This window comes from Akebia trifoliata, chromosome 9 (genome assembly GCF_017979445.1).
Source record: "Akebia trifoliata isolate Shusen 1 chromosome 9, ASM1797944v1, whole genome shotgun sequence".
NCBI lineage: Eukaryota > Viridiplantae > Streptophyta > Magnoliopsida > Ranunculales > Lardizabalaceae > Akebia > Akebia trifoliata.
Genome location: NC_141383.1, coordinates 9443105 through 9462968, shown reverse-complemented (window position 1 = coordinate 9462968; position 19864 = coordinate 9443105). Strand labels below are relative to the sequence as shown.

General features: G+C 37.0%; 1 protein-coding gene across 7 annotated transcripts in view; it reads left to right on the top strand.

Moving 5' to 3' along the window:
- LOC147394256 (WW domain-containing protein) overlaps window positions 1-19864 on the top strand; it is an 87184-nt gene that overhangs the window by 53295 nt on the left and 14025 nt on the right. For 5 of the 7 annotated variants that reach the window (XR_015181444.1, XM_086453902.1, XM_086453901.1 and 2 more), the window contains 2 exons: window positions 824-1031; window positions 1748-1861. Coding sequence is in view for 6 of the 7 variants with exons in the window: in XM_086453902.1 (XP_086310028.1) it covers window positions 824-1031; window positions 1748-1861 (322 nt within the window). In the remaining variant the exon portion in view is untranslated. Of the gene's footprint in view, window positions 1-823; window positions 1032-1747; window positions 1959-7358; window positions 10084-19864 lie in introns of those variants that run through there. The other 2 variants (XM_086453907.1, XM_086453906.1) reach the window with 2 other exon arrangements.

Here is a 19864-nt window from a genome sequence, read left to right as displayed (position 1 = left end):
GGCAGCTTTCTCACTATATAAAACTTGCACCTCGTACGAATGCCATGCAAATATTTGTAGAACATTGCTTGGAGATAGATGACTTGCTTACCTTTATGTTGAAAATTGAAATACCATGCAGATATTCAGTAGAAATGTTCCATGATGGGGATTGAGATCATATTTTGTGATTTTGATGAAGGAAGCTAAGGTTGTCTGTTCTATTTGCTACCCAATTGTCCTTGTTCTGAGAATCTGGACTAGTCCTTGGTCAAACAACCATTGGATTTTGGAATCAGTAACTTGGTACTAGCTTCTTTGTGACAAGTTTTAATAGATGCGAAAACATAAACAGCTGAACATGTGAAACTGCGACAAGATCCTTTTCTTTTGACATTAAGAAAATAAAATTGTTATCTATCTAAAAAAAAATATTAAAGGAAATAGTAATAATTTAAGAGGGCTGCTATTGGGACCCCAACATTTACTTATTACACCCAAATTAAAAATAAAGAAAATAAGTGAATGGTTGAGAATAAGTAAAAGTTGGGGTGCCAATTGAAGCTCTCTCGTTTTTTTTTGCTATATTTTCTATTTTTTGGGTTTAGGATTTTATGAGCCTAATCATAATTGTAAACGACTACTGAAATTGTTTAAACTGAGTGTTATAATGTTGAAATTATAATTTGAGCCATACCTTTGTAATGTTTGAAGAGAGTGTTTTAAACTTTAATTGGGGTGTGATAAACAATTTAAGAAATTGAGGCGTAATAAGTAAAAGTTGGTGTGCCAATAGCAGCTCTCTAATTTAATCATTCTGAAGTTTTGATTTTATGCTTTACAGGTCAGAAGTATTATTACAATACAAAGACAAATGTATCTCAGTGGGAACACCCAGATTCATCAAAGCAGGTTGTCTCTCAACACATTGACGGGATGCTTTCCAGAAATATTGCTATTGGAAGTGGGAGTGATCAAACGAAATGCATGGGATGCAGTGGATGGGGTCTGGGTCTTGTTCAGATGTGGGGATACTGCAATCACTGCACACGGTAACTCTCTACGGCTGCTTCAGATTTGTCTCTCAAGATTTATGAGTCTTGCTTTTCCTCTCTTGTTATCCTTTACTGTCCAACTAGTCTTGAACAATTGCTGACCTGAGTCTGTCAATGAAATCTTAAACCTTTTCATGCTTGGAATCCAAGATTTCTCGAAAGACGGATCTCATATTCCTACACCTGTGTGTGCAGGGATTCTGGAAGTCATAGATAGGAATGAATTCATGTACTTTATTTGTATCGGTGCTAAGTAAACTTCAATAAATGACTCAGAAAATCTGAACCATCGCTGTTTATATAGGTTCCTAACAATTGGGCAACATGGGTATACTGTGGTAGTACTGAGTTGCCACCTTCACTTTCCTATTGTTCATCGATGCCTTTGCTTGAGGAATTTGGGATTATTTCCCAAGAGACCTTTCCCATAGAATACTTACTACAATACCATATAATGTTTTTCGGCATATTATTTATGATGCTTGTATTTTGTTGTTAAAGCTTTTTAATAGTCACCTAGTGAGAATCTTGCAATTTTCTGTCTACCTAGGTTTGTTTTTATTTTTTTATTTTAATTCTTTTAATCAGAGGTATCTGGGCCTCTTAGAGCACTCGACTAAACCAAAGAATCTCCTTTTACTTGCATGATGTATTTGTATACCAAATTCTCTTTCACATGGATCAAAGTTTTATACAGTTATTATTTATTGCAGAGTTCTCAATCTTCCTTATCAACAATATTCGACCCCCAATTTAAATAATCAGCATCAGACCAGCAATACTGCAAATACCAAAGAAGATTCAAGCAAAATGGTGGTCAAGCAAAGGTACCTTTTTGTCAAAGTGTTAACTTGCGTCAGAGTTTATGCTGACTTGTGTCTTTCTACCACCTCTTAAGGATGTGGAAAAAGTTGAAGAGCCCATCTTAACAGTTCAAATTAGAGAGAAGAAGATTAACTTGATGAATTAGCCCTAATTAGGCTATATAGGAATTACATAAGATAACTTAAATAAATGAAAAAGACTAAACTATCCCTACTGACTTATTTAACACTCCCCCTCAAGTTGGTGCGTGGATATCAACAATGCCCAACTTGGACAAGACATCTTCAAAGGAGGTTTTACTAACACCTTTAGTAAGAACATCAGCAAGTTGTTGAGAGGTAGGAACAAAGGGAGTACAAATCTGTCCAGAAACTATCTTTTCTCTAATGAAATGACGATCAACTTCTATGTGCTTCGTTCTATCATGCTGAACCGGATTTGCAGCTATGTTAATAGCTGATTTATTATCGCAATATAGTAAGAAGGGGGCTGGCACAGGAAGACATAAATCAGCTAGTAAGATTTTGAGCCACAACAACTCGCATACTCCAAGTGCCATAGCTCTGTATTCTGACTCAGCACTCGACCGAGAAACCACATCCTGCTTCTTACTACGCCAAGTTACCAAGTTACCACCAACTTTAGTACAATACCCCGAAGTAGACCTTCTATCAGTCACTGAACCAGCATAATCTGCATCTGTCCATGCCTCAATGCGAAGATGACCATGATTGTTAAACAAGATACCTCGACCAGGACATCCCTTAAGGTATCTAAGAATACGATAAACCGCAGCAAGATGAGATGTTCGAGGCGAGTGCATAAACTGACTTACAACACTAACAGCATAGGCAATGTCAGGGCGAGTCATAGACAAGTAGATCAACTTTCCCACAAGACGCTGATATTGGCCAATATCTGACACACACTCCCCCTCAGAATCAGCCAACCTGTGATTCTGCTCAATAGGAGTATCAGCTGGACGAGATCCAAGCTGACCAGAGGCACTGAGTAAATCAAGAACATACTTACGCTGAGAAATAAATATACCAGACTGGGACCGGGCAACCTCAATACCCAGAAAATAACGAAGATGTCCAAGGTCTTTAATCTCAAATTGACGTCCTAAGTAAGTTTTGACCTCGAGAATGCCATCGGCATCATCTCCAGTAATGACAATATCATCCACATACACAATCAAAGCAACAGTCTTGCCGTGGGAGTGACGCAAGAACAAGGTGTGATCAGCAGAACTCTGATGAAATCCAAACTGATGCATGGCCTTAGTGAAGCGCTCAGACCAGGCACGAGGAGACTGCTTCAGTCCATAAAGAGACCGGCGAAGACGACAAACATAGGTAGGCGAAGCAGAAGTAAGAAACCCAGGAGGTTGAACCATATAGACTTCTTCCTGAAGATCACCATTGAGAAAAGCATTCTTGACATCTAACTGAAAAAGAGGCCATCCTCTGATAGCGGCAACTGAAAGGAGAACGCGAATGGTGGTCATCTTAGCAACTGGAGCAAAAGTTTCCTGATAATCAAGCCCAAAAGTCTGAGCATAACCCTTGGCTACCAGACGGGCCTTATAACGAGCAATGGAACCATCCGGATTATGCTTAAGCGTGAATACCCAGCGACATCCCACAGCTTTCCTGCCAGGCGGAAGAGGAACTAGTTCCCAAGTTTGAGTCTTTTCAAGAGCAGTCAACTCATCAATCATAGCTGCGCGCCACTCAGGATGGGCAATAGCATCTGCAACAGTAGTAGGAAGAGAAACAGCGGAAACAGAAGCAAGAAAACTCCGATAGGAGGGTGAAAGTGCTGAATCAGATATATAATTAGAAATAGGATAAGTACAAGTGCGCTTACCCTTACGAGTAGCAATAGGACGATCATCACAGGGAACAGACGGAGGCGGAGCTGGAGGCGAGGAGGCGAGCGGGTCGGACATAGGAGTGATGGTAGTATCACGTGGACGTCGAGAGTAAACCTGCAATGGAGGAAGGGAAGAACTGACCGGGAGTGGAGAAGGAGAAACAGGCATGGGAAGGGGCAATAAAGAAGGAAAGGGATCATCAGGTGAATCTAAAGGAAACCACTCAGATTGAATGCCAACAGACCCACTATAATAAGGAGTATGCTCAAAAAAGGAAACATCTCGAGAAATAAAACGTCGTCGAGAAGGAGGATGGTAACAACGGTATCCTTTCTGGGTAGAGGAATAACCTAGAAAGATACATTTTATAGCCTTAGGGTCAAGTTTAGTTCGATTTCGATCAAGAATTTGAACAAAACAGACACACCCAAAAACACGCGGAGGAAGTGGAAACACGGGACGATCTGGAGAGAGCTTAGAGAGGGGTGCGACAAACTGAAGAACACTGGATGGGGTCCGATTAATAAGGTAAACAGCAGTAAGGACTGCATCGGCCCAATAGGATTGGGGCACGTTCATGCCAATCGAAATGGCACGGGCTAACTCTAAAATATGGCGATTTTTTCGTTCTGATCGACCATTCTGCTGAGGGGTCTGAACATTAGACATTTGATGCTCAATGCCAGACTCTAAACAAAGTTTCAAGACCTCACTATAAGTGTACTCAGTACCATGATCAGAACGGAAGGTCTTGATGGTACGACCAAATTGGGTATGAACCATAGCAAGAAATTGCTTGAAGATTCCATAAACCTCGTTTTTGTGTTTCATAAGATAAACCCAAGTGGTACGACTGTAGTCATCGATGAACAAGACAAAATAACGAAAACCAAGAGTGGATATGACAGGTGAAGGACCCCACACATCAGAATGAATTAAGTCAAACATAGCAGGTGTAATAGGATGCATACTAATAGGATAAGAAGAACGCACATGTTTAGCTAATTGACAAGTTTCACAAGAAAAATCAAGCAAACTGTTATTATTAAATAAATTAGGGAACATGTGTTTCAAGTATCCAAAAGAAATATGTCCTAAGCGTAAATGCCAACGCATTACAAGAGCCTTATGAGACTGACTACTACTACTACTACTACTAAGCTGAAGAGCAGAATAGGTGCTAGGTGAATCGGGAACGTCCAAGAGATACAATCCATTCACTTCATGTCCAGTGCCAATCGTCCTCTTCGACTCCAGATCCTGAAAGACACAATGAGAGGAATAAAACGTTATACTGCAGTTCAAATTTTTTGTAAGACTACTAACGGAGACAAGGTTAGTAGTGAGTTGAGGAACATGTAATGTGTTAGTTAATGATAAAGAGGATGTAGCAGGTACAAGACCTTTACCAGCTATGGGAGACAAAGAACCATCAGCAAGGCGAACCTTGCGATAACCAGAGCAAACACTATAGGTGTTAAATAGAGAGGACGTACCGGTCATGTTATCGGAGGCACCAGAATCAATGATCCATGGTGAGGAAGTGGTAAAAACACTGTGTGCAGATGCAAAGGTACCTGAGTGAGCGAAGGTAGAAACCGGCTGAGATGAAGTCTCTATCTGATTGAAGAATTTCCTGAACTTGTCAAATTCGGCTTGGGATAGAGATACCGAATCCGAAGAGGAGGTAGGAGCTGAAGGAGGTGCTAAGTCAGTCGTCTGCTGAGAAACGGCATGAGCTGAAGAGCGTTGAGACTGTTGACGATTATGATTAGGACGACCATGAAGTGCATAGCAGCGAGCCTTCACATGACCCAATTTTCCACAATGATCACACTTATGTCGCTGACGGGTAGGCAGAGACCCACTGGAGGGTTGTAGAGGTAGAGAAGGTAGGCGAGCAACCATAGCGGAGTGATCTCCTGAAGAAAGAGGTAGGACAGCTGCGCGACGACTCATCAGCCAAGACATACGAATACGCAGTCTGTAGGGACGGAAAAGGATCCATTCCCAATAAATGAACTCTCGCATACTCAAACTCATCACGGAGACCAGCCAGAAACTGAAAAACCCGATTCTTATCCAAAATTGACGCATACAATGTCTCATCAAGAGGGTCCTTCCAAACATAGGACGAGGAATAGAAGGTCAACTCCTCCCACCGAGCACGCAACTGTGATATATAGGTGGTAACTGAAGAATCACCTTGCGAAAGACGAGAAATCTCACGTTCTAAGTTAAAGATCCGAACGTTATTTTGACGTTGCGAGTAAATGCTCTTAGCCGAATCCCATATCTGTTTTGCTGTAGAGGAGAACATAAAACCAGCTGCAATGTGTGGTTGCATAGATGTAACCAGCCACGATCGGACCATTGAGTCATTAGCAAACCAATGGGAGTAGGACGTATCGGTCGATGCAGGTTGTTTATCAGCTCCCGTGAGGTAGCCGATCTTTCCTTTGCCACCAATGAACATTTCAACCGATCGTGCCCAAAGAAGATAATTAGGACCATTTAATTTCACGGTGGTAATCTGAATGCCTGGAAAGTCGGTCGAGTGAGAAGGAAGACCACTTGAGTCATTATTATTACCAATAACTGAGGAAGATGACGTCTCAGAGGCCATATTAAATATGTAAAAAAAAAAATCTCCGTATTTTTGGTTTGAAGGGAGTTCAAAGAGAACAAGGAAAAGCTCTTAACATCACTTTTGCTGTTAGTACAGGCTCCAAACAGCCTCTATGCTAATTGTAGCCCTCGAACCAGATCCAAACGATGAACCCGACTTTTGTTATGGTCGCAAACAGTCAAACTACGCTCTGTAGTGACTAAAGATCTCTAACTGCACCTTTGCAGTGATCGTATGCCTCAACTCAACCTTCTGTTATGGTCGCAAGTCGTCAAACTGCCCTCTGCAGTTATCCGAAGTACCAAATAGCTCCTCTGCAGTTATCCGAAGTACCAAATAGCTCCTCTGCAGTTATCCGAAGTACCAAATAGCTTCCTGCTATGGTCGTAGACAGCAGAACACCAACTTGCTGTGTCGTAGAAGCTAGAACAACCTCTGACGATGTTAAAAAAAACAAAAAACAAGCACCAAATAGATTCCTACTATGATCGCAGACACCAGAACAGCAACTTGCTGTATCGCAGAAGCCAGAACAGCCTCTGCCGATGTTAAAAAACACAAAACCAGGTCACCTGCTGTGATCGCACAACTCATACAGCAACTACGATGATCGCACATTACCAAATCACTACCTTGAGCGTCGTAGGGCTTAGATACAGCCATTGTTGTGAGAATAGGTTGATCGCAGGCTTCGGTTAGATGATACAGCCTGATCGCAGGCTTCGATTAGATGATACAGCCTGATCGCAGGCTTCAATTAGACAAAACAGCCTGATCGCATGATGCGATCAAGGTTTGGAATGAAAGAGAATTTTTTTTTTTTTTTTTTTAAGGATTCGATGGAGGCAGAGAACTTGGCTCTGATACCAAGTTCAAATTAGAGAGAAGAAGATTAACTTGATGAATTAGCCCTAATTAGGCTATATAGGAATTACATAAGATAACTTAAATAAATGAAAAAGACTAAACTATCCCTACTGACTTATTTAACATTAACCCACAAATCTGATACAGACCATGAGCTTCCATATACCACCCTTAACTCCTAACTTGCAAGCAATGACGATTTACCTTGACTACATCTCCTAATGACTTAAAATGTCAAAATAAATTAAGCTTCAAATTAACATGCCTAACTTGGATTGATCAAAAGTCTTTGTTATTAAATTTTCATCGATTTTCACTTTACACATTTCTTTATTTCCTAATCATTGCCCTTGAACTTGTCATGCTTTGGAGTAGTTCTCTTTTTAAATTCTTATAATGGGATCTGGGAGGAAATACTACGCTCTCCGAAAGTCATCAAATTCATGATTTGATGTCAATGTTATTTTCAATCTTTGAGCAGATTATTGAAAAGTGGTCAATCTCCATTTAGAGTCTTATTCAATAATGAAGGGAAATGGAAGGGCCACCACAGATAATAGATCAGAAAAGGATGATACTCCTTGTGCAATAGGGTATAAGCATTCATGTTTTATGACAAGCAAAGAAACAATAACTGCCACCAAAATATTATGTTAGATCAAATTGAAGAGAAGATGGATCTTTATGATTCAAATGGGACATAGAAAGCTGGTTATGCTCAACTGTTTTTGAGATAGGGACAATCTTTGGTTTATCCTGAAGAGGTAGAACCCTCGAAATTCCTAAGATTTCCATTTCAAAAATAAGACAAGTAATAAACACTTAAGGAATTTAAATATGATGCTAACCTGCAAACTGAATCTCTTTCGACTCCCTCTTTGCTCCCACTTGGAGGATGGAAAGTTTTTGTGAGGGAGAGAAGCAAGAAAGAAGTGGAGGCTCCTAATTGGGAAAGTGTTGGACTGGAGTTATGAAAATGAAAAGGCAGTTCTTTGGAGAGCTTGCACAAGTCTATCAGACGAAAGAGATGGACTTTTATGCACTAATGAATACAATAGTCGTATTGTGAAATGTTAAGGGCTTTGGGTCCATGAACATAACATTCGTGATTAGAAACTATTAAATTCATGGCATGCAAATGCATAATCATTTAGGAAACTAAGATTGAGTCATAGATGTATTGGTAATCAAATATGGACTAATTGAGCATTTGGTTGAAATTTTCTGGCTATTGGATCATCAGAACTCAGAAGTCGTAGTCATTTGAGATAAAATTTGGATTAAGGTGCAATATTTGGAGTGGGAAACCTTCTCAATAGCTGTTGTTGCTAATTCATGGGTAATGTGCCCTCATGGCTTTCAAATGGGAGTTTACAGTCTTTCAAGGGATGCCTTTAGAGCGCAATTTTGGCAGTAGCTCAATGATATCAAAGGTGTTTACCTTGGTGTGTCTGATGAGATTTGAATGTGATCAGATTTTTTTCCAAATGGAATGGGTTGCAGAATTTTTAGGAAGATGAAAGTCTTCAGATGCTTTCTATATAGGAATTTCTCGATGGAGTTTCCTTGGAAAGGGGTTGTTACACTTGTCGAATTGTCATGGAAATCCGATTTTTTCTAGATTAGAAATATTTTTTTATCAATGGTGAGTGGGAGGATTTGTTTTCCACTGTATCTAATGGGACATTCTGAGATTGGTGTCAGATAACATTCCAAGGTCTCTGGATTGTGGAAGACACCTAAATTATCCCCACCCTTTATGTGTGGTTGGAGCCTGGAGGATTTAAATAATGAGAAGGTTAAGAAATAATGATTTTTTTAGGGACTGCAATCTTGGTTTTCACAGAAATGCCGCCCTTAAATAGAAATTGAAGGTTTGTAATAAGGAGGTATTTGGTATAATGGATCTAAAGAAGAAAATCTTGTTTGGAGGAAATCACAATGATTGATGGAAAGTAGAAATTTCATCTGGTGGAGATTTTCAGATGATCAATCTCAAGTAAAAATATCTCAAAACCAGTAAATTTGAAGAAGAAATCAACTGGAAGAAGAAATCCAGAGTTAAGTGGTTGAAAGGAGATGATACCATAAAATCTTTCAACAATATGCCAATGTTAAGAAAAGCGGTTGTTCAATGTATAGTCCTACGGACAACAGAATCCTTGAGAATTCTAGGGGTAGCCAAATTTTATTCTAAGTAATACTCAAAATTTACATCTTAGAGACCAAAGTTGGTTGCTTCAATGTGATAACATCTCTTAGTAAAATAAAGAATAGTTTGAGAGATTGATAGAAGAGGAATAACTCCTTGCACGTAAAGGACTTGGCTGGGGACTAAGCCCTACTTCCCGATGGTTTCAGTATTGTTTTTTTGAAAGGATGTTGGGGGAATTTGGGGAGTAATTTTTCTGGAAATAGTTTGTGATTTCCAAGATAGATCTTTCTCTGTTATTATTTGTCACACCCCAAAAATTCTACTCGAATCCCCAAGTTGAATCCTGAGACATGATATTAATCTCATATCATGATAATCAATATGTAAGCGTAAACGACAAATAAATAGGTATATGTCATACCTGATCATTGCTCAACAGAACATATACGTATCCTCAAACATCAGTACACTTGACATATATACATAAAACAGTAATGATATAATACGGTATTCATAATTACATTAAAAAAAAAAAAAAAACGACAGCTAAAGACTTAAACCCAACTCTAGTTTAAGACTCATTACTAGTAGTACCGATACTCCACTGCTGGAAGTTTGGACTGATCATCTATAAGACCATGGTATTGAGCCTCCTCGGAAGGATCACCTAAACCAGGTGTGCTTGAAATTTGTGATGTCGTAGGGGTGAGTAACAGGGGAGTTACCCAGTTGGGGAATCTTACAATTCTAAATAATATCCTATATGCAGTTTAAACATTCTAAGAATTCATAAATCATGCATATTTGATATTTAACACATAATTGAGAATAATTGAATACCGATATCATAAAATCTAGTAGGAAATTGAAATACTAAAAATCTAACGAAACAATTGTTCATAATATAACATCAAATAATAGAGTACTATAATAGAGAGTTGAAGGTCACGACTGATGTGAACATCTCAGTCAAAATACGATTATTCCAATACTTCACCAGTGTGGAATCCCACCGTTAGTTCCTGATTCTATGGCTAGCCTCTGCCACAATTTGGGTAACTGTTTTCCGGCTCAGGTTGGCTGTTGACCAAGGCCTTAAGAAACGGGCCAACTCAAGTAGGTCATTCTTTCTTGACTACTCTAGACTATTAATGATCATTAACTAGCCATCTTCATCTATGCTAATCTGGTGTGCATGTGATCCTGGATATTTTCTATCAATCATACAACTATCTACATCTTGTTCTCTATTAAAGATAAAAAAGAAATTCCCGGATTCCTGTTGTGATGTTGTGGTCTTATGCATCCCATAATACATAACAACTCAAACAATGCTACTGTTATCCTAGAATAACACATCATTTCGGAAATGTCACTACATGTTATCTTTATAGGTTTTCACAATCTCTTTAATAAATCACTAAAATACTACATATAAGTATTTATTTTTTTTTCAAAACGTAATGAAAGTAAAACATACACGTGTTTTAAATACACAGTCCACTCTTAAATGTACAGTCTCATCTCTCTTTCTTTTTTCTTTCTTTCGTGTCTTGTACGACCCTTAGTCGAAGCATTTCTCTCATTCGTGTCTTACACAGTCTATGACTGAAGCATCACTTCATCTTTTCTCTCCTTTTTGTGTCTTATAAGGCATACGCCGAAGCATCTCACTAACTACGTATTTTAAAAGCACGACATTCAATTGAGAACTCGTTTTCATATTTATTTTAATAAATTACTTTTCTACCCAACTTTTTAATTAGAAACATTTCTTGGAAATCCATTACTAAAATGATTAAAGTAAACTGTCCACCAGTTTAACTTATCAAAAAATCATGTATGTTTATAAAAATGTGAACAAAATATATGTATTGTGTGTAAAAACAACAACTCATATAGTTGCTGTATTTTTCTTTTTGGCAAGTACAAAAATATGTATAAAATATGTATAAAGTACATATAAATATGTATAAAGTAACAAATGGTTTGAGTATTCAATCTAAGTATACATAGTAAAATATTATATAAAAGCAGCAACTTTCATAGTTGGTGTATTTTATATTTAACACGTATAAAATACGTATAACGTACGTATAAAGCCCGTATAACGTATATATAAAGCAATCATTTTTTTATCCCTCTATCTAACATACATGTTGTCAATTTTATACAAAAACAACAACTTTCATAGTTGCTGTATTTTGTTTTTAGCATATATAATTACGTATAAAACATGTATAAATCAACTACAAGCATGTAATAATTCTTTTTAAACAAACCAACAACTACTAGCATGCTTTAAACTCATAAAAACAATAATATAAATATGTATAAAGTATATGTATGTTGTTAAAAATTTAGAAAACAACTTTAGTTTTAAAATTACTGAATCAGAATTGTTTTAAAAACAAAACAATTTCTATTTTTACAATTATAAAATCAGCAATATATATTTTTTTAAATTACTAAAACTATTATAAAGAGTTGCAAGGGCCTACATTTTTTTTTTTTTTTGTTTCTCTTTCTTTTCCTTTCCTTTTTTTTTTTCTCTTCCTTCTTTCTTTTCTCTTCTTTTTTTCTTCTTACTTTTTTCTTCTTTCTTTATGTAAAAAAAATGAAACAACAAACAAAAATCAGCTAATATCATATTTGATATTTAAAAAAAAAAAAAAAATCTAGATATTTTAAATATCTAGATATTACAAAAATTCTAATTCTTTTAGAATTTTCTAAAAAGACTTTAATCAATTTGACTTAGTCAAAGTTGTTTGACTAGAGTTGATTTGACTTGAGTTAACAATAGTTGACTTGACTTGAGTCAACAATGGTTGACCCAGTCAACGTTAGTTGACTTGGTCAATATATATATATATATATATATATATATATATATATATATATATATATCTATATATATATATATTTTGAACATTACATTATTCCATTAGTATCTTCATTGCTGTTATCCCCAAGAAGCAATGTGTAAAGGATATATCATATTTGTGACTTATACATTTAGTGGGAGTGCTTACAAGATTTTAGCCAAAAATCTTTATTCGAGATTGAGGTTTGTTTTCGCTTGCTGCTCCTTTTGTATAGCAGGGCGGCCGCCTTGGCTTCTTTATTTTCAATAAAATTTTTACTCAAAAAATAAAAATAAATAAAATTAGACGAGGTGCTGATAAAAAATGAAATAATTGGCTATGGGCTAAGATTTGTTTAGCTCAAGGTGGCTTGTATGGTTGATATAGAAAAAGAATCGTGGTAATCTGACTCGATAAACCGTACTCTGTTTGTGCGCGGTTGACGTGGTAAGTGCACAAAACCACAAATATTTTTCTTCGGGATACACAAGGAAAAAGATCTACGGTTCTGCGCACTTGCCACGTCAACCTCGTACAGACCGCGTATGTTTTAATGAGTCATTTTATTATTAGTCATAGAAAAATATACAACCATGGTTGAACCATGTGAATGGGAATTTGTTGGACATTAGAAGGGAGGATGTGTTTTGGAAATATTTGGAGAAATTGGATGTATAAATGTGTCTTCAATTTTCTTCTTGGCCATAGTCATCAGTTCTCGATTTAGGACCTTGTTTTAGGAAAAGGACATTCTCTTTCCCCTTTTTTGTTTGATATTATAGTGGAAGCATTGGTAGGGACGTTTATGAATGCTCGGTCTTAATTTTATTGGAGGGTTTTCCTTTGGATGGGGATAACTTGATGATATCCATTAGCAATTTACTGATCTTATCTATTTATCCCAGTGGCCTCCATTTTATATCTGAGGAGCCATAAAGTCCTCATGGGTTGTTTCAAAGTAGTTTATGCTTAATTATAAATCTTCAAAGGAAGTAGAATCTCTTTCGAAGTAGTTTCTGGCAGAGAGATTTCTGGTTGCTTGATTAACTCTCTTGCTACCACATTTTTGGGTTTTTTTTTAGGAGCCAAATCTAAATTGAAATCTCAATGGGTCCCAGTGATTGAAAGATTATGTCACAAGTTAGCTAGTTGGAAGCCATGATTCTTTTCAGAAGGGTGGGAAATCAGTTGTGACTAGGAATACCCTTTCTTGCTTTTAGATTTATTTCCCACCCCCTTTTGGATTCCGTCATCTGTGGAAAAATTTATGCAAAATTACATAAAAGTTTTCTATTCATGATCAAGAAAATAACTTCAAGTTTAAGGTGGTGAATTGGATGCATTACTACCTCAAACGGTTGTCAAGGCATAAGAAATATTAAAAATTGAGTTGGACCCTTCTTTGGAAGTGGTTGTGGGTGAATATTCAACAAAGAACCGTATGCCTTCTTGTTGAACTCATTTTGGCAAAGTATTTTTTCACATTTGGAAAGTGGTATTCTGAGTTAATTGAAGTTGCAACCTAAGGAAACTTCTAAAAGTTGTGTAAGTTTGCTGTTTCTGTGGGGGATGTGGGACTTGTTTTGAGCCAGTGCTGTAATCACATCTCCCAAACAGGAGAGATACTTAATGATACATCGTGCCTTCTTTAGTTTATCTCCTATAACTTTTGACTTATTAACCCTCTCACTCTCTACAAAGGACCAGATGTAGGTGAGTATGTAGGATGTTTCCAAAATTATCTTTCCCATGAACATGCATTGTTAATGCACTACAAATAGTCATGGAAATACCACCTTCACCATCATAATCAAGAAAGAAACATCACCACCTATGTAAGGTAATCTAAGAAATATACCTTGAGCTATAAAGAGAAAACTCGTGGGAACAATTGCTTTGGTTGTCGATTGCAGTGGTTGCATTTCACCAAATTTCAATAGATTAAGAACATCCATGGTGGATGCACAGGTGGCATTCTAGCATAATGAAAACTCAACCCACTTTTGCTTGTACAATTCTGTATATTTAATTTGTTAATCATTAAGAAAAAAAATACAGAATGTTGCAATGCTCGACTATTATAATTAATCATAAAAAAAGGACTCATATATGAAAGAAGAAACAAAGTGATATTTTGTGTTTGACGATTCTTCTGTGAGATGGTCTCATACTTGCTCATCGTAAATTTCGACTATCTGAACATGAACCTCATAATCCATGGCATCATTCTTGGGAAAAGATATCTGGAAGAGATCATGTAGGAATTCCTATACCATGACGATGCGCCATATATCTGACATGTTGAACATATACCTATGAAGCAGTTATGCAAGTTAACAGAGGCTTTTTTAACTGCTATTGGTGCTATTGTAGAGAAATGCTTTCTACTTCTACTGTTAGTGAAAGATGACTACAAAACACAAGCACACGCACATTTATATAGTAAGAAACCAAAAAACTAGAGCAAGTAGAAGAGGAGAAGAAGATTAGAGAGGAAGAGAGAGAAAGAGAGCCGAACACATAATTGGTTGTAGGGTTCAGCCTCTTATTATTTATTAAAAACAACAAATACAAATTATGTGGGGCCCACATAAATAACATTAGGTGGGCCCCCATTACATAAATAACCAACACAATGTTAATTAAAGCCTTAGGTCTATCACACTTACACACACGAATATGACAGAAATAAAATTCTATTATACATAATTCTAACACTCCCCCTCAAGCTGGAACATAAATATCAAAGATGTCCAGCTTGGTACATAAAGAAGAAAAAGGTACACGCGATAATGGCTTAGTGAGACAATCTGTCAACTGATCACTCGACTTCACATAGGGTGTGACAATTTGTTTGCGCATGAGTAAATCTCAAAGAAAGTGGCAATAGACTTCGATATGCTTTGTATGCTCATGAAAGACAGGGTTGCTGGCAATAAAATGCTACCCTGGTTATCACAATACATTTATATAGGTAATGGAGCATCAATACCCATGTCGCGAAGAAGATAATGAACCGACATCTCAGAAGCAGAGTGAGCAATTGCATGATATTCCGTTTTAGCACTAGCGCGAGCCACAACGTTTTGATTTTTACTTTGCCAAGTAACTAGATTTCCATTAACAAATGTGCAATAACCAAAGGTAGAATGACTCTCGACCCAATCAACATCAGAGTATCCAGAAATAGTTACGGAAGATGAAAGACGAAATAAGAAACCCTTTCCAAGAACACCTTTCAGATAGCGTAGAATATAACAGATAGCTTCCCAATGAGATTGTCGAGGGCATGCATAAAATGATTGACCACTTCCACAACATAAGCAATGTCAGGACGAGTAACTGTGAGATATATAAGTTTCCCAACCAACCTCCTAGTGTCCTAAATAACTTTCCTCTGTGTAGCATCAAGCTTGACAGAAGAAACCATAGAGTATCAATTGGATGAGATCCTAGAGTATTCGTTTTAGATAATAAAGTCCAACACATACTTGCATTGGCACAAGTGAGTCCATCCTTAGAACGTGCAACCTCAATCCCAAGGAAATAACGAAAGAGGCCCAAGTCTTTTGTATGAAACTGAGTACCCAGATGAGCCTTCAATTGGACAATACCAACAGTCACTTCTAGTGACAATAATGTCATCGACATACACAATGAGAACAATAATACCTGAGGTGGAATGCCAAGTAAATACAGAATGATCAGAGGTGGAATGTTGAGACCCATACTGAAGCACTAAAGAGCTAAATTGGTCAAACCATGCACGTGGAGATTGTTTTAGTACATACAATGCCTTTTTCAACCTATGCATAAGATTTTTTTTCCCCGCAACTATATAACCTGGGGGATTGATCCATGTACACTTCCTCCTGTAAATCTCTATGAAAAAATGCATTTTTGATGTTTAGTTGGTAAAGTGGCTACTTAGAACTTACTGCGACAAATAGAAGAATTCTAACAAAGTTGAGGCGAGCAACTGGTGAGAAGGTTTCACAATAATCCACATCATAAGTCTGTGTATACCCTTTAGTCACTAATTGAGCTTTAGACGATCAACTGAGCCACTGGGTTGATATTTTACCGTGTATACCTACTGACAACCAACAATGGTCTTCTTGGAAAGAAGAGTGGTGAGGTCCTATGTCTAATTCTGATAAAGGGCATGCATCTCGTCATCTATAGCAAATTTCCATCTAGAAGAAGACAAAGCCTGACGATAAGTACTAGGAATAGAAACAATGGACAACATGAAAAGTAGATGAAAACTGATGAAAAGATACAAAATTAGAAATAGGATGGTTAGTACAGGAACGAATATCTTTATGCAATGCAATAAGAAGATCCTCAGAAGAAGCAGGAAGTGGAAGGTCCTCAGGAGAGTCATTTCGGGTGCGGTTGGACCGTAAAATACAATTGGGTGATGTTGAGAGTGCTGATAAGCCTGCAAATGAGGAGGATATGGCATTGTAAGAGGAACAATAGGCAAAACTAACTCCCCTTGACGAGAAAAAACCATATCAAAATCGAACTGACGACCCAATGTAGAGAAAAAAGTTGACTAAAAAAAGGTGACATTAACACTAATATAATACCGACGCCCTACGAGATCATAACAACGATAACCCTTTTAAGTCCTAAAGTAATCAAAAAAGACAATAGCACGAGGAGACAATTTATCATGACCAATCCTAAGAATATGGATGAAGGACACGCCCTAAAACTTGTGGAACAAAAGAAAATGACTTGGCCTTAGGATATAACAAAGAAAAGGGTATCTGGCTACCCAGAACAGGTGTAGAAACTCGATTAATGAGGTAAGAAGCAGTAACAACACCATTAGCCTGATAAGGTTTTGGAATGGACATCTTACACAATAAGGTACGAGTCACATCCAGAAGATGACGAAGTTTACATTCGGCTATGCCATTCTATTGTGGACAAGTAGTCTGATGGGTAATACCATGGTTTCTACAAAAATCAGACATACAACTGGGTATATTCAAGGGCATTATCGAAACAAAATTTTTTAACATGACGTTCAAATTGAACAAATATCTCATTATAAAAAGCTAAGAAAATCTTGGGTAGTTGAGAACGGTCTTAAAAAGGTAAGTCATTCTCGAGTAATCATTCGCAAAAATGACAGTAAGAAAAGTCAAGTACTTTTATTCTTGTAGGATCCCAAATGTTTGAATGGACTACATCAAAAGGACTCAATTGATGACTCGTTAGACTAGGAGGAAAACTACTACGGTGATGCTTGCCTAATTGACGAGCCTCACATTTTAATACTGAAATAGGACTCAATGTGGGAACAACTTGATGCAACTTTTGCAATGACGGGTGATCCAAACGATAATGCCACTGTAGAAGAGAGACGACAATACTCAAAGTAGGAATTGACTCATTACGGTTTAGAAAATACAACCCATTCCGTTCATTCCCTGAACCAATCACCTTCTTCGTTTTGAGGTCTTGAAAAACATGAGGTGGGAGAAAAGATTACAAAACAATTTAGTGAGTTTGTTAGTTGACTGAACGAAAGAGAGTAAAAAATAAGCTAGAAGTGAGTGTCGTGGAATTGGTAGGGTGAAGATCACCAATGTTAAGGACAGAGCGAGAAGAATGATCATCTAAAACAATATGAGATCTAGATGAGTGAAAATTAGAAAAGAGGGAGGAGATACCAGACATGTGAACACTAACACCAGAATCAATAACCCAGGAAGATGTAGAGGATCGAGCAACTACAAAAGCAGAATTAACTTTATTGACCATAGTTGCTGTGGGAGCATATTAAGGAGAGGGTAGACCTGAAAATTTCTGAAGGGTCTGGCTAAGTTGAGCAATATGATTTTCTTGAGACTCAAAATCAATAATTGGGGGTTTGGAAACAGATGGTTAAGTGACAGATACGGAAAACGTATCAACAAATGTATTGTGGGCATAGTCAAGGCATCCCTATTTTTCCCAACAATAATCCTCGATATGTCTTGGCTTACCACAATAGTTGCATTTCCAATTTGACCTATCGGTACCACGACCAGAACAATACCACCACCACGATTACTACTACGACCACCATTGCAAGTACCGCCACATTCACCACGAGGAGTCCCACGAGTACCATTACTAGTGATTAAAGCAAATGACTCCTTTATATAAGGAGCTGAGTGCGTAAGAGAGGCCCTCTGAAAGCGAGAATAATCGTTCGTTGTAGTAGGAAGCTGTTCACCAGTCAAAATCTAATCCTTAAAGACACTGTACACTTGAGTTTACATTAGATAATAACAACGCAACTTGGAACTCTTCTCATTGACATTACTAAACTTCCAAATCAGTGCTCAGAAGTTGATAAAGTAGTAGTTCTTCCCACATACCTTTCAGATTGCTGTGATGTTCATTAAGGGGTTTATCATCCTATTTGGTAGTAAACAAACGCTCAAACAACCCAAACACCCTATCCACATTATTTTCTTGAGAGTACATCTTTGTAAGAGAGCTCCAGATCTTCTTTCCAATGTCCAATGTTGTTAAATAGCATATGCGACCAACATAGGCGTGCACATATGCGGTCACATGTTGGTCAACATTTTTTTTGAAAAATCAGAAAAAAGAAGAAAATCATAACAAATCATAAAGAATCTCAATAAATTATGTAAGACTTACAAATATGTATATAATATGAAAGATCAACAAAACTTTATGATATTCAAGTAAAAAATCACAAATCTTTATTAAAAATGAAAGTTAGAAATTACAAATTACAAAATATAGTCTTTAATAAATTTGATTTACGTCATATTCCACACAACCATCTCTAATCCATTAGGGAACATCTGGATTAGGACCACCTCTTGCGCCATCATCACTTCCATTCCCATCATCATCTGAATCGTCATCTTTTTCTCTATATATCTCTTCTTCTTCTATTTCTTTATCACCTATTCACACTAACATCTCATCTATTCCCAATGGTTCTTTAACTTGGGCCCAAGTTAAGTCTTTTCTTTCAAACACCGGCTCTTCTCGTGCATTGGTGAGCCATGAATGATCTTCACTGAAGTCTTCAATAGAGATAGGGTCGTGAAATCCCGGATTCTCCTTCCTTTGCTTGAATTTTTCATGCAATTTTTTATTGTATTGCACGGAGACCAAATCATTGAGCTTCTTCTGCTCAAGTCTATTTCTCTTCTTTGTATGAATCTGTTCAATGCATTATAAATTTTAAGTTAAGTTAGTAACTAATAAGTAGTAACTACTAACTACTAACAAGAAGTAATAAGTTAAGTTGTTAATTTGTTATACTATCTCAAATGTGCTTCAATTACGTCGCATCTTGATGCCGAACATGTTAGGCCAAGTATTCTAATAATAGCCAATCTCTTCAAGGTCGGATCCTTAGTAATTGGATCAACTCCATAAGCGGACCACCAATCGGTTGTATTTAATTATAAATATTTTAATTTTAAAATACAAAGTACATACAATAACAAAATATATATTTAATTTTTTCTAATTATATATACTTGGAATCTTTGTAGTTCTAAATCTCTTTACAATCTCCCTTCCAAAAATTTCTTCACGGTTTTTGTATCGATTTAG